Source organism: Cricetulus griseus, chromosome 2 (genome assembly GCF_003668045.3).
Source record: "Cricetulus griseus strain 17A/GY chromosome 2, alternate assembly CriGri-PICRH-1.0, whole genome shotgun sequence".
Classification (NCBI taxonomy): domain Eukaryota; kingdom Metazoa; phylum Chordata; class Mammalia; order Rodentia; family Cricetidae; genus Cricetulus; species Cricetulus griseus.
In genome coordinates this window covers 264,243,164-264,256,109 of record NC_048595.1, presented here as the reverse complement: position 1 = coordinate 264,256,109, position 12,946 = coordinate 264,243,164, and the positions used below count along the sequence as shown (strand labels likewise).

At 43.2% G+C, this 12,946-nt stretch overlaps 1 protein-coding gene across 2 annotated transcripts in view; it reads right to left on the bottom strand.

Moving 5' to 3' along the window:
- Nucleotides 1–10,152: 10,152 nt before the first annotated feature.
- The window catches only part of Sesn1 (sestrin 1), a 75,205-nt gene continuing 72,411 nt past the window's right edge, over nt 10,153–12,946 (bottom strand). For both annotated transcript variants that reach the window (XM_027402216.2, XM_027402217.2), the window contains exons 9-10: nt 12,157–12,301; nt 10,153–11,285 (exon numbers count right to left, since the gene is read on the bottom strand). In XM_027402216.2, coding sequence (XP_027258017.1) covers nt 11,199–11,285; nt 12,157–12,301 — 232 coding nt within the window. In that variant the 3' untranslated portion in view covers nt 10,153–11,198. The remainder of the gene's footprint in view (nt 11,286–12,156; nt 12,302–12,946) is intronic.

The window sequence follows — 12,946 nt, the reverse complement described above, 5'->3', positions numbered from 1 at the left end:
GCTCACGATGGAGTCCCATTTTCTCCTCCACACCAAACACTTCCCCCTGAGACTAAGGCAGGCCAGGCCCTTTATCATCACCTATTTGCAAATGTGATTTTTTTTTTTTTCCAGGAAGGGGAGGAGGCAACTAAAAACTTAAAATCTTCCATTCTTTTCATTTTTTTAAAAGTTAATGTGTGTGGGGGTGTTTTGCCTGCAGGTACATCTGTATACCACTTGCATGCTTGGTGCCAATGGAGGCCAGAAGGGGGTACTGGGTCCCCTGGATCCCTTGGAACTGGAGTTACAGACGGTTGTGAGCCACCATGTGGGTGCTAGAGATCAAACCCAGGTCCTCTGGAAGCTCTGAACCGGCTCTTAAGAGATGGAGAGCCATGTCTCCAGCCCCTTCTTTTCCATATATCATGAGTGTGTGTGTGTGTGTGTGTGTGTGTGTGTGTGTGTATGTGTTGTTTATTGAACATATTCTCCCCAGTGCCCCTCACCTCAGTTTCTCACCCCTCTTCTCTCCCATTAGTCTCCCTTGACAAACAGTTCTCAGCCTGTGGGTCACAACCCCTTTGAGGTTGAAAGATCCTTTCACCGGGGATGCGTATCAGATATCTTACATATCAGATATTTGCATTATGATTCATGACAATAGCAAAATTATAGTTATGAAGTAACAACAAAAATAATTTTATGTTTGGAGTTACCACAACATGAGGAAATGTGTTAAAGGGTCATAGCATTAGGCAGGTTGAGAGCTAGGGCTCTTGGCAGTTTTATTTCTGCTTTCATGACATATCCACACACAGAACCTTTTAGCTTACCAGTGGCATGGCAGCACATGCCATGGGAAGTACACCCACCTTGCTCTGCGGTAGGTCCCCAGAAACTTATCCTGGAAGCTGGAACTTTACACCCATTAACCAATTTCCATACCTCCCCCTGCCCTCCCCTTTCTGATCCTAAAGTTTGGTGACTTTAGATAGTCTCATATAAATGGTGCCATATAAGATTTTGTCTTTTGTGGCTAGCTTGTTTCATTTAGCATAGTGTCCGAATGTTTCATCTGTTACAGCCAGCAACAGAATTCCTTTCTTTTAAGGCTCAGTTATATTCCATTGTACACACACACACACACACACACACACACACACACACACACACACACACATTTGACAAATGACTCTGTGAATATAGGTGTACAAAGGTTGCTTTGTTGCCTTGTTTAATTATTTTTATATGTACTCAGAAGTGGTATCTTAATTCAGACTACAATAACAAAAATAGCATAGTTTGATGGGGTTGACAACAGAAGTGTGTTCCCTGTAGAGGCTGGGAAGTCTAAGACTGGTTCTGGCCAGTTGGTTCCTCCCCAGGCTCTTCTTGGGATCCTTTTTGTTTATTTATCGGTCACATTCATGATTGATAAACATTTTCTACCCTGCCATCAGCTGCTTTTCACTCTAGTATCTCACATTTCCATATTGGAAGTCTGGTGTAGTTGTGCCTGTTTTTGTTTTTTTCTATTGCTCCCTGTGGTTTGAGTGTCATAGTCCCAGAAAAATCCTGGCCAAATCCAACATCATGAACGGCTCCCCCAATGTTTTCTGGAGTTTGGTAGATTGAGGGAGATCTTCCATTTAAGTCTTTGGGGATTTTATTTGTGTTTGGGGGAGGGGTACACACATACCACAATGTGTACAGGGAGGTCAGAGGACAACTTTCTTCCACCAATGGGTTCTGGGGCTTGAACTCACGTCATCAGGCTGGGCAGCAAGCACTCTTACCCACTGAGCCATCTCACTGGCCTTGAGTTATTTTCTGTGTGTGGTGAAAGGTGAAGGCCCAACTTCATTCTTCCATGTAGCCCTACTTTTCCCAAAATCCTTTGTTGAAAGGACTGTCCTTCCCTCGCTGGATGGTCCTGGTACATTTGTCCATATGTATTTTTGTCCCCCACAATTATTCCCCTACCCCACTGCTCCCTTGTTTGTCCCTGTGCTATGATGTGCATGTTACCCTGCCTGTCCTTACTTTAAAGAGAGGGGTAACTTTGTCTTCTCTTTCCCCCAAGTTTGTTTATTCAAGGCCCTCTGAGATTCAACTTGGGTGAATTTTAGATCCAGACGTAGTGACATAGGCTCAGGAGGTCAGCCTGGGCTACATAGTAAGTTCAAGACTAGCCTTGGCAACTAAATGAGACCATCTCAAAATAAAGAGTAAACTGAGGGCTGGGGATACATATGGGTCCCCAGACCTTTGCCTAGCATGTGTGAGGCCCTAAGATTCATCTCTGGTACAGAAGAAATTGAAAAAATATACATTTTAGAATATGACTTTCTCTCCCACAAAGAAATACCACTGAGATTTAATAGTAATTGAACCGAATGTACAGACTGCTTCCCATGGAGGGGCACTGTAGTCTTCTACCCAGGAACACACCTTGCATTTATTTGTGGTTTTAATTTCTGACAATGTTTTATAATTTTCAGGATAAATCTTTTTCATGTTGTCTATATCTGTTCAGTCTGTGATAGCAAAATGCCTTGTACTAGGTAAAGCACAGACACTGTGCATTTATTTATTGCTCACAGTCCTAGAGGCTGCAGAGTATAAAAGCACAGCTTTGGTCCTGATATATAGGCCTTGTATGTGATATTTACTAATATGTATAATACATATTACACATATGTCAAGTGTGTGCACACACACATGCACACATGTCACAGACACACACCCATACCGATGTCATGCCTGTGGAGGGGAGAGGACAACTCTGAAAAGCCACATCTCTTCCTCTGCCATCTGAGTCCTGGGGATGGAATGCATGTCTTCATGCATGGCAGCAAGCACCTTTACCACTGAACCGTCTTGACAGTCCTCTAATTTTAATTATTTTATTTTTTTCTTAGTTAACCTGGTTATAGGCTTATCAATTGTTAGTCTTTTCAAAAAATTTTTTACTTTGATGGTTTTTTTTCTCTCTTTTTTTTTTTTTTTTTTTTTGAAATGGTTTCTCTGCATAGCCCTAGCTGACCTAGAACTTGCTCTGTAGACCAGACTGGCTCTGAACTCACAGAGATCCGCCTGCCTCTGCCACTGCCGGGAGTGCTGGGATTAAAGGCGTGCGCCACCACCACACAGTACTTTGATGGCTTTTAATGCTGTTTCATTTACCACTTTCCTAATCCTTGCTTTATTTTGTAGTTTCTTGAAATGAGGTTGGTTCTTCTGTTCCCTACCTCCTAGTTCCCTGCTCTCCTTTCTCTTCTCCATCCTACCTCCTCCTCCCTTTCCTCCCTCAGCGTGGTTCCTTTTCAGTGTTAGCTTAAGCTAACTCATACAATTTCTTCTTCCCATCTAGTAAGTTTAGGAACAACATGTTTTCATTTTCTTTTGAAAAGAGATGTTTGCAGATTTCCTAGGATTTCTTTTTGGACCTGCTGTTCAGCACCATGTTTGATTTTTACATGTTTGTGGATTTTTCCCATCCCCCCTGCTGCTGCTGTCTAGCTCCGTCCCACCGTCGTCCAAATACACAGGACGTCTGCCTTGTCAGTCTGTGCCTAACTCAGTCCTGGGGAGTGTCCTGTGTGCCTGCAAAGGAGAGAGGTCTGGAGTGCTCTGTCTCATCATCAGGAGGCTTCAGGGCCTCCTGTTCTGTTCAAGTAATTTCCTTCTTGCTGGTGCTCTACTCTTATTGAGAGAGGAGTGTTGATGTCATGGATGTTACTGTACTACTGTTTCTACAGTTTTGGCAGTGTTTTATATGTTTTAGAGCTCTGAGAGCAGGTTGTATATATGTTTGTAATTATTCAATCATTCTATTGAATTGACCTGCTGTGGTTGTATAATGACATAACAAGCCTCATTTTCACTCTCGGGACAGTGTTTTGACTAATACCTATTTTGACTGATATTAGTATATAGCGGCTGTACTCTGGCTTCCATTTGCATGGGATATTAATATGTGCACTCTTAGTTATAAAGAGTGTCCCTTATAGGCAGCATATAGATACTTTTAAGAAATCCACTTGGCCAGCCTATGACTATGGATCCATTTAGAGTTGGCGTAACTATGGATGGAAGGGACTCACTGTGGTTAGCTATCTGCTACACATCTTGTAGCCCTTGACTCTTATTTTCTCTCTGCTTTCCTTTTGTGTTTCACTTTTTATTCTTGTTTTAGTGTCACTTTTATTATCTGTTCATTTCCTTCTAGACATTTTCTTTGTGGCTACCATGGGAAACATACAAAGCACTGTAATAGTGTAACAATCTATTTTTAACTGGTGACAGACAGCTTTAACATCCAAAGACTATTCCTTTTCAGCCCTGCGTGTCCCTCCATTTACACACTGCACATTGCATTCCCATTTATATAAATTTCCAGTTATTTTCATGCCTTTGTCATATTTGAACTTGTATCAGAATTGAGTTTAAATAGCAGAATTACATAATACAAATTATTCTATTTGTTCATATTTACTTTTGCTTGTGAACTTTGCTTTCATGTGGCCTTGTATTGAAGATACCACTGCCTATACTATGTTATTCTTTCAGATGAAGGATTCCTTTGGAGGGCTGGTGATTTTCTCTTACTACTTCTAGGCTTCTGTTTTGAACTCTCAACATTTGGATTATTCAAGTCCTCTGCTTCCTTACTATCTCTGTGGCTTTATCCTATGTGTAGTTCACTGAGTTTCTTGAATTAGTGTATTTCTTTTTTTTTCTCCATTTTTTAATTTAAATTAGAAACAAGATTGCTTTACATGTCAATCCCAGTTCTCTCTCCCTCCCCTCCTCCCCTGCCCCCCACTAACACCCTACCTATCCCATACACTTTCTGCTCCCCAGGGAGGCTGAGGCCTTCCATATGGGGTCTTCAGAGTCTGTCATATCCTTTGGGATAGGGCCTAGGCCCTCCCCCATGTGTCTAGGCTCAGGGAGAATCCCTCTATATGGAATGGGCTCCCAAAGTCCATTCCTATGCTAGAAATAAGTACTGATCTGCTACAAGGGGCACCATAGATTTCTGAGGCCTCCACACTGACACCCACATTCATGGGGTCTGGATCAGTTCCATGCTGGTATCCCAGTGATCATTCTGGGGGCCAAGAGCTCCCCCTTGTTCACGTCAGCTGTTTCTGTGGGTTTCACCAGCCTGGTTTTTATCCCTTTGCTCATCAGTCCTCCTTCTCTGCAACTGGGTTCCAGTTCAGTTCAGTGTTTAGCTGTGGCTGTCTGCTTCTGCTTCCATCAGCTGCTGGATGAAGGCTATAGGATGCCATATAAGTTAGTCATCAATCTCATTATCAGGGGAGGGTATTTAAGGTAGCCTCTCCACTGTTGCTTAGATGGTTAGTTGGTGTCATCCTTGTAGATCTCTGGACATTTCCCTAGTGCCTGATTTCTCTTTAAACCTATAATGGCTCCCTCTCTGATGGTATCTTTTATTTTGCTCTCCTCTATTATTCCCCCTACACAACCTTCCTTCTTCCCTTATGTCCTCATCACCCCCCATTTTCCCCCTTTCTCATTCTCTTAGCTCCGTCTCCCTTGCCCCCATGCTCCCAATTTGCTCAGGAGATCTTGTCCCTTTCCCCTTCGACAGGGGAATTACTGGATTTCATTCCTCAAATTTGCAGTGTCTGGAGTAAAAAGACTAGAGGAGGATTGGGGAATGTAGCTCAGGAGCAGAGTGTGTAATCAAGGCCCTCAGTACCACCAAACCCGGCAAAAAAGCATTCTTGTCTCTGACTAGCTGTCCCTTTGTTTCACATCTAGGATTTCTCACGTGTCCTGGCATATAGTGTTCAGATAGCCTTTAAACCCTTCATTTCTTGTTATGATTTTGTTCCTCTGACCTGGTGCCAAATGACCTATTCTTCATATTCATCAGTTCTCACTTGTCTGATGAAGTTTGCTGTTGAATTGAAGGGACCAGCTCCCCATTTCGGCAGCCATAACAGCCGAGCACGCACTTGCCTGACCTTGTCTTGGTCACTAAGGTCAGATGCCTGCCCCTTTCGGCAGCCATGACAGTAACACGTGCTTTTCTGACCTTGCCTTGGTCACTAGAGGTTAGGTGCCTGCCTCGTGGCAAGGAACCAATCAGAAGTTAGCTGGTGGTGGTATGCTTTAAGGCTCTGGGTGTGCTATACTGACAAGCGCACAGCAATGACGCACAGAGCATAGCAACCACCTACGGGCCATAACAACCAGTTGGCCAATCAACACAGGGCAAGCCCTCCAAGCCTGGAGGCACACCAATCCTGAGCCTATGCGTATCCCTAGACACTCCCCTTATGCTGCCCTGTAAGATCTCTATGCAGCCGCTTTGAGCTGTCTTTCTTTGTTAGCCATCCACCATGGCAGGTGGGTGAAAGACCCGAGCTAACATAGGGTTAACTCATTAAACAGCAATAAAGCCTCGTGCTGTTTGCATCAAGCTTTCGCCTCCGCCTGGTGATTGGGGTGACCTCGGTCCTGGGCTGAGATCCTGGAAGCCTGAGCTTTCCGGGGGTCTTACAGAATTCCTCTTGGGAATTTTCCACTTGCTCTGTGCCCCAAGATGGCCTCAAACTTACTCAGGGTGCTCCTGCAGCACCACCAAGTAGTGGGGTATTTTTCAGTTCTAGAATTTGTTTGGTTCCTTTGTGCAGTTTTTCACTGTTGACATTTAAATAATTTTCCTGATTTTACACAGTTGTCTGTAACACGTTTTAATTCCTCATAAGGAATTTACTTACCTGGCTCTATTTTCTTTTTTAGACTGGGTCTCACTATGTAGCTCTGGTTGACCTGGAACTTGATCTAAAGACCAGGCTGGCCTTGAACCCTCAGATAGATATCTGCCTTCCTCTGCTCCTCAAGCGCTGGGATAAAAGGCATGCCCTGTAGTGATATTTTGTTTGTAATTTAACAAATAAAGCCTGCCTGAAGATCATCCTGCAAAGCTAAATCACTAGTTAGTCACAGAGGACAGGCATTGGTGGCCATACCTTTAATCCCAGCACTTGGGAGACAGGCAGATGGATCTCTGTGAGTTCAAGGTCATCCTGGGTTACATGAAAGTGAATCAGTCTAAAAGAGAAACAGAGCTCACACCTTTGATCCTAGCACTTGGGATGGCACACCTTCAATCCCACCACTAGAGAGGAATATAAGGCAGGGACTCAGTGCAGTCTCAGTGAGTCTGAGGTTTGGTAGAGAGCACTGTGTCTACAGTTGCTCTGAGGACAGGATTGCCACCCTTTGGTCTGAGCTTTGGTAGAGATAAGAACTCTCTAGTGGCTGGCTGCTTTGCTTTTCTTATCTTTAGCTTGAACCCCAATATCTGTCTCTGGGTTTTTATTATTTGTGCTACAGTGCCCCAAATGCCCAGCCTTAAAACTCTTTAGGTTTTGAAGATTTTCTTTGACTGGTACATGGTTCTCTATCCTCTGTATGTGTGGTAGGCTTTTGTTGAGATTGAGACCAGTGAACCTCCCACCCACATGTGACCCAAGCACATCCCGTGCAGATGGGTCAAGCAAACTTGTTAGGGGAGTGAAAAACATGTGGCTTATTATCTCCCATAAACAACAGCTTCCAGCATTTCAGGAGCTATTTGTCCTTGAGCAAAGGGCTTGTAGATCAGAGGCATTTTTTGTTTCATGGATCTCTTTGACATAGTAATTAAAACTTAAAATGTAACTTTGGCTCTCACATTCTCTCTCTCATACTATTTATAGATTGGCTTTGTGCAGAAAACCTCCGCTGGTTAGCCTGGCTGGAGGCTCTGGAATATGTGTGTGTTTCTCTCGTCCTCCGTCCTGCTATGTGTGGCTCTTAGAATTGTCTGCACTTCTCTCTGAAGCCCTCCTTTGCTTAGGAGCCATGCAGTTTCCCTGGTACTCGTGGAACTCTCTGGCTGCCCTGCCCCTCTGCCTGCAGAGCTGCAAATCTGTGCTATTATTCTAGCACATTGGCTATTACCTGTTTTCAGCGGCTTCAGAAGCATCTAAACCAGTGGTTCTAAACCTATGAATCATGACATCTTTGGTGGGTGGCACATATCTTGCATATCAGACAGTTATGATTCATGAGAACAATACTACAAACTATGAAGTAGCAACAAAATAATTTTATATTTGGGAGTCACCACAACATGAGGAACTGGATTAAAGAGTTGCAGCATTAGGAAGGTTGAGAACCACTGCTCTAACGATGCCAGTAAGACCCCACCTGGGCTGAGCCAAGTGAGACTAAGGCCAGTCTCAGCAGTCAGACAAGCCAGATGTGAGCAAAAGCTGGTTGTTGCCTGTCCTGAGCAGCAGGCCCTGGGAGGTTTCCCTTCATTCTGGGCTGTGCTGGGAAAGGGGTCTGATGCGTCCCAACCAGTGTTCTTGCAAATTGCTCTTTTCTATGGACGGCTGTCAGTTAACTTAGTCTCTTGCTTGGGGTGGGAATGCATGCCTGCTATCACAGTGTGCAAAGCTCAGGGGCAGGGGGTCACCTGGGCTCCAGAGATCCTGGCCCATGAAGACATGGACCCCACAGCAGACTTCCCTGCTGGCCCTGCTGCTGTCACCCTACCTGTGGCCTTGGCTGTTCCTTGGTACCCACACACACTATACAAAAATGCAAATAGACTTTATGAAATAGTACCTTGATGGAAAATGTACCTCCCCAATAAATTTTATTTATTGATGCATGGACTGTATCAAAATTAATTCTGAATAGGTAAATTATATATTTGTTCTTGGGTTTATAAAGTGTCACTATGTTATGTCTGAAGTTACACCTAAACATGGTAAGCCTGGGATGTTTGGGTCCATCCATATTCATCGTTTGAGATACTTAGCAAGCCTGGCCTAATAAAGTTCCTCCTGGGTACTTGCTTACCACATCTGAGCCCTGGGTTCAATACTTGAGTACTGGGAAAACAAATCCTCTAGTTTTACCAAAAAGTCAGATTTTAAAAATTGAGCCTTAGAAACTCATCCAAGAATCTTTAAAAAAAATTTCCTCTGGCAAAGGGAAGAGTCTTAACAGCCTTGGAGTATGCTTCTTGCCTCAGTTATTTTGGAAACTTGAAAAAATTACACAGAAACATTTGGAATCCTGTGTGTTTAGAGCAGCACCTGAGGTTCTTAGGAAGCATGGAAACGTTAAGTTTTACCAAATACCCCTCCTTCTCGTGTTCTCGTGCGTTTGACTCACTCAAGGTTCAATTTCTGTCTGATTCCCACATGGTAGTAAGCTTCATGGAGTAAATAAGTTCATGCATTTGTGTTCTGTGAACGCCCTCCTGGTCAGAGCTGTTACTGGGAGCACTCTTCTGGTCAGAAGTGCTACTAGAAACCTTTTGTTTTCAAGACAACTTGGAAATAAAGACAACAGGCAAACAGTGAGTAGAATGGTAACTGTCCAGCAGTCACTTACCAGGCTCACTTGTACTGCAGTGGAAAAACAGAGGCTGGCAGAGGGCAGAGGCACATGTAAATACTTAGGAGGACCATGTGTATATTGCTAACTAGAAAGATTTACATTCTTTTTCTTGTTGCCCTCCTACATGGCTGAGGGTGACTTTGAACTCTTGGTTTTCCTGGCTCCACCTCCCAAGTGCTAGGATCACAGGCATGCATCACCATGCCCACCGCACAGTTATTTAAGCAGACCTATTTGAAGGTAGTTTCCAAGTTTCTCACAAGGTTCATATCTACTAGAATTTGAGGGTGTTCCCAGAAGTTCTAGAGTTGGGTGTGGGACCTAGGAGGAAGGGTTTGGTTCATGGGAATGGAACGATCAACAGATGGCTAGTTTTCATAAAGGAATGCGTTCATGATCATGAGAGCTCGGCTTCCTGTCTCTTCAGCTTTCCCGTCACAGCTGAAGTAGTGTGTGGTTCTGAGCAGATGTGGCTGTCCAGTCTTAGTCTTCCCAGCACTCAGAACCATGAGCCAAAAGATACCTTTTTTCTTTGTAGAGTATCTAGTTCCATGTATTGAGCTATAGTGATGACAGTAGACTACAGGCTTCCAAATGGTTTTGCCATTTAATAGTGGTCACTCATTTGATTCCAGTTTAAGTGTAAATCTCCTTGGTTCAGAATTGAAACTCAGATTCTGTTACTAATTGTGAAGCTTAATGACTTTATGAAATTGTGACAGCAAATTGAGGAAAATTATTCTTTATTGAAAAATACCAATAATACTGACAGACTTCAAAAGCAATTCACGGTTCCAGAATACAAAGTACTTAATACATTTTTCAATGTTTGTATCTCAAAGTTAGCATTTTGTAAATCAAGATACAAATTTGATAACCTCACTAAAATATTTTCCAGCTTTATTCTGTAAGGAGATGCACCGCCTTCAAAGTCAGGGTCAGGAGGTCAACAGGAGCTCCTGGACTGTGCAGCAGTGTGCAGCAAGATTTTCCACATTTTCTGCACAAGACAGCTGCCCTCCAGGGCCAGAAAATCTTGGGAAACAGCATATCAAAAGATAGCCCATTTTTCTTATAAACCACACACTTTCATTGTAAGATTGCTCTTTGGAGAAAATCTTCTAAGAATGCCACGGTAATATCATCCAATAACTGAATTTTAAAAACTATCATGAAAGAAACTGTCTGTTACCATCATCATGGTCTTTGCTGAGCTGTGAGTAACAATTCTATGCCTGTTTAGATGCGAGAAACAAAGAACGTGTACAAGTTTAATAGAAAAACCACACAGGGTATGTACGTAGGCTCAGGGAGTAGCAGTGCTCACTTTAATCACTAGTAGCTTAGTTGGAGCAGCCACACACTCACCCCCAGCCAAAGCAGCACCGAGAGCTGCTGGATTCCTCACGTATAAACTTAGTACCCAAGTCCCAGTCTTACACACTCCAAGTCTTGTTATCTGTGATATCAGAGCAACAGGCTTTGGAGAATTACTAGTTGCTGTACTGAAACAAGTATACAGCATCCTGTACTGTCAAAGAGCAAACACTGTGACCAGCAGCCTTTCCTCACAGCTCTAACGCTGAAGCTGCCAAGCATCCACTGCTAGACAAGCAGTGGTATCCCACAGTAAAACAGCAGACACTACAGGAATCATGGCACAACGGATTTCTGAATTCTTTTTATCTACCATTGGTCCTGGGGCTGGGTTCCAGCCCCTTGTAGACTACACTTGCCGTTCATTCCAGGATCATGTTGAAGGAGGAGAGGATTCAGGTCATATAGCGGGTAATGGCTCTCAGAGCATACAGGAGCTCTGCTTGCATCCGAGCTTCTATAAGAAGCAGATTAACATGAACCTGAGTATAAAACACAACATCATGTAAGAACAGATTATAAACACCACAGTTTTTCAGTGCATTCAATTCAAAAAATGTCCCAAATAAGTACAGTATTTATCCCTGGATATGATGGGGAACTGGTTTCAGGATTCTCCTTGGATACCCCAGTCCCTGGATGTTCTAGCCCTCATTTTAAACAGCACACTATACACAAGACACACAATGCACAGTTTCCATTACTACAATGTTAATGCCACAGAATAGTTGTCATGCTGTCTGGGGAATGACGACAAGCTACTGGTATGTATTTGGCACAAATAAAATCGTTGTGACTCTTTGTGATCCTCAGCTGGCTCAATCTATGGATGCAGAACTATGACCTTGAAGGGCGAACTGTATATTCTATGTGCTACCAAAGCACTTAAGTCTTCATTTGTTAGCACAGTATCAGACTTCTTTTTGGGATAAATTAATTATTCTATTTACATTTGACTGCATGTCTTCAGGATATTTGTTATAGTTCAGAAAATCTGGGGACTGCTCTGTCTGACTTTTAGAATTTCCTGCCAAACCATCAATTTCTGGAAAGATGCTTCCAAGAGAACCCATTTCTGCCCATGACCACTTTTTAAAAGATCTTGCAAAATGGTTTTGGGTGGAGACAGCTAGGCCAGATTTCTGAGGACAGACCGGCCCACTTGTTTATTCTTGCACTTCTCATGATATGGGCCTCTTTCAAGGGGTTCCTGAGACAGGCATTCTGGAAGGATGTTTTTCAGGCTGTAGAGATGATGGAATGAGTTGGAGAGCCACTAGATTATGTGAAGGAGTGTAATAATCACTGTGAATTACAAGGTGACCCAGCCACTTTGAGTGAGCATATACCTACCTTCTCAGAGTGCTTGAACTGCCTCCAGAAGCTGTCATACATTCTTTTAGTAACCTTCTCAGGAGTGCAGACAACAGTTTTGATATAAACTTTAAAGCTACGGTCCAAGAGCTGGTTAATTTCACCATAGTCATAGTCATCGTATCTGTTAAAAGACAAAAGAATGGACTACCGTCAGTGTATAATCTCATTTCTATGTGCAGCACACATTTATGGAAACACTACTTTTTTCCTCATCATATGGGAAGTTAGATTCAGAAATGATAAGGCTTTACGGTGTTAAAATGGGGTGGATGGAAAAGCAAAAAGGAAGAAGTTAGGAAGTCAGAAGTTTTCAGGTGCCAAGCAGACCATTCCTATAGTGAACAGTACTAAGGTTGCAGCACTGGGTACCAAGCAATGGCATAGTCACAATCTCCAACACACAACCATGTTGAAACCAACTCTGAAAAGAGCACAGATGAGTGTTGAAATTAAGAATTTATATTTACTGCCGTTACTTTTACACACCATAAGACAGCAATTTGTGTAAAAGTTTCTGGGGTCAGATGAGGGAAAAGTCACAGGTGGGTGGGGCAGGAGGGCTGGCTGGTCTCTCAGAATCTCATGGTGTCACTTTTAGGAGAGGCTGAGATGTCTGACATGCAGCAATGTCTGATCCAACCACTAAATCCTGGGCTTCAGATCATACAGGCATGCAAGTTACCTACTGTATTTTCAGTGAAAAGGGGAAAGTTCTTGGCAAAGCTGGTCCTAAAGCCATCCAAGGAGGCCATAGTCAACAGTCTGG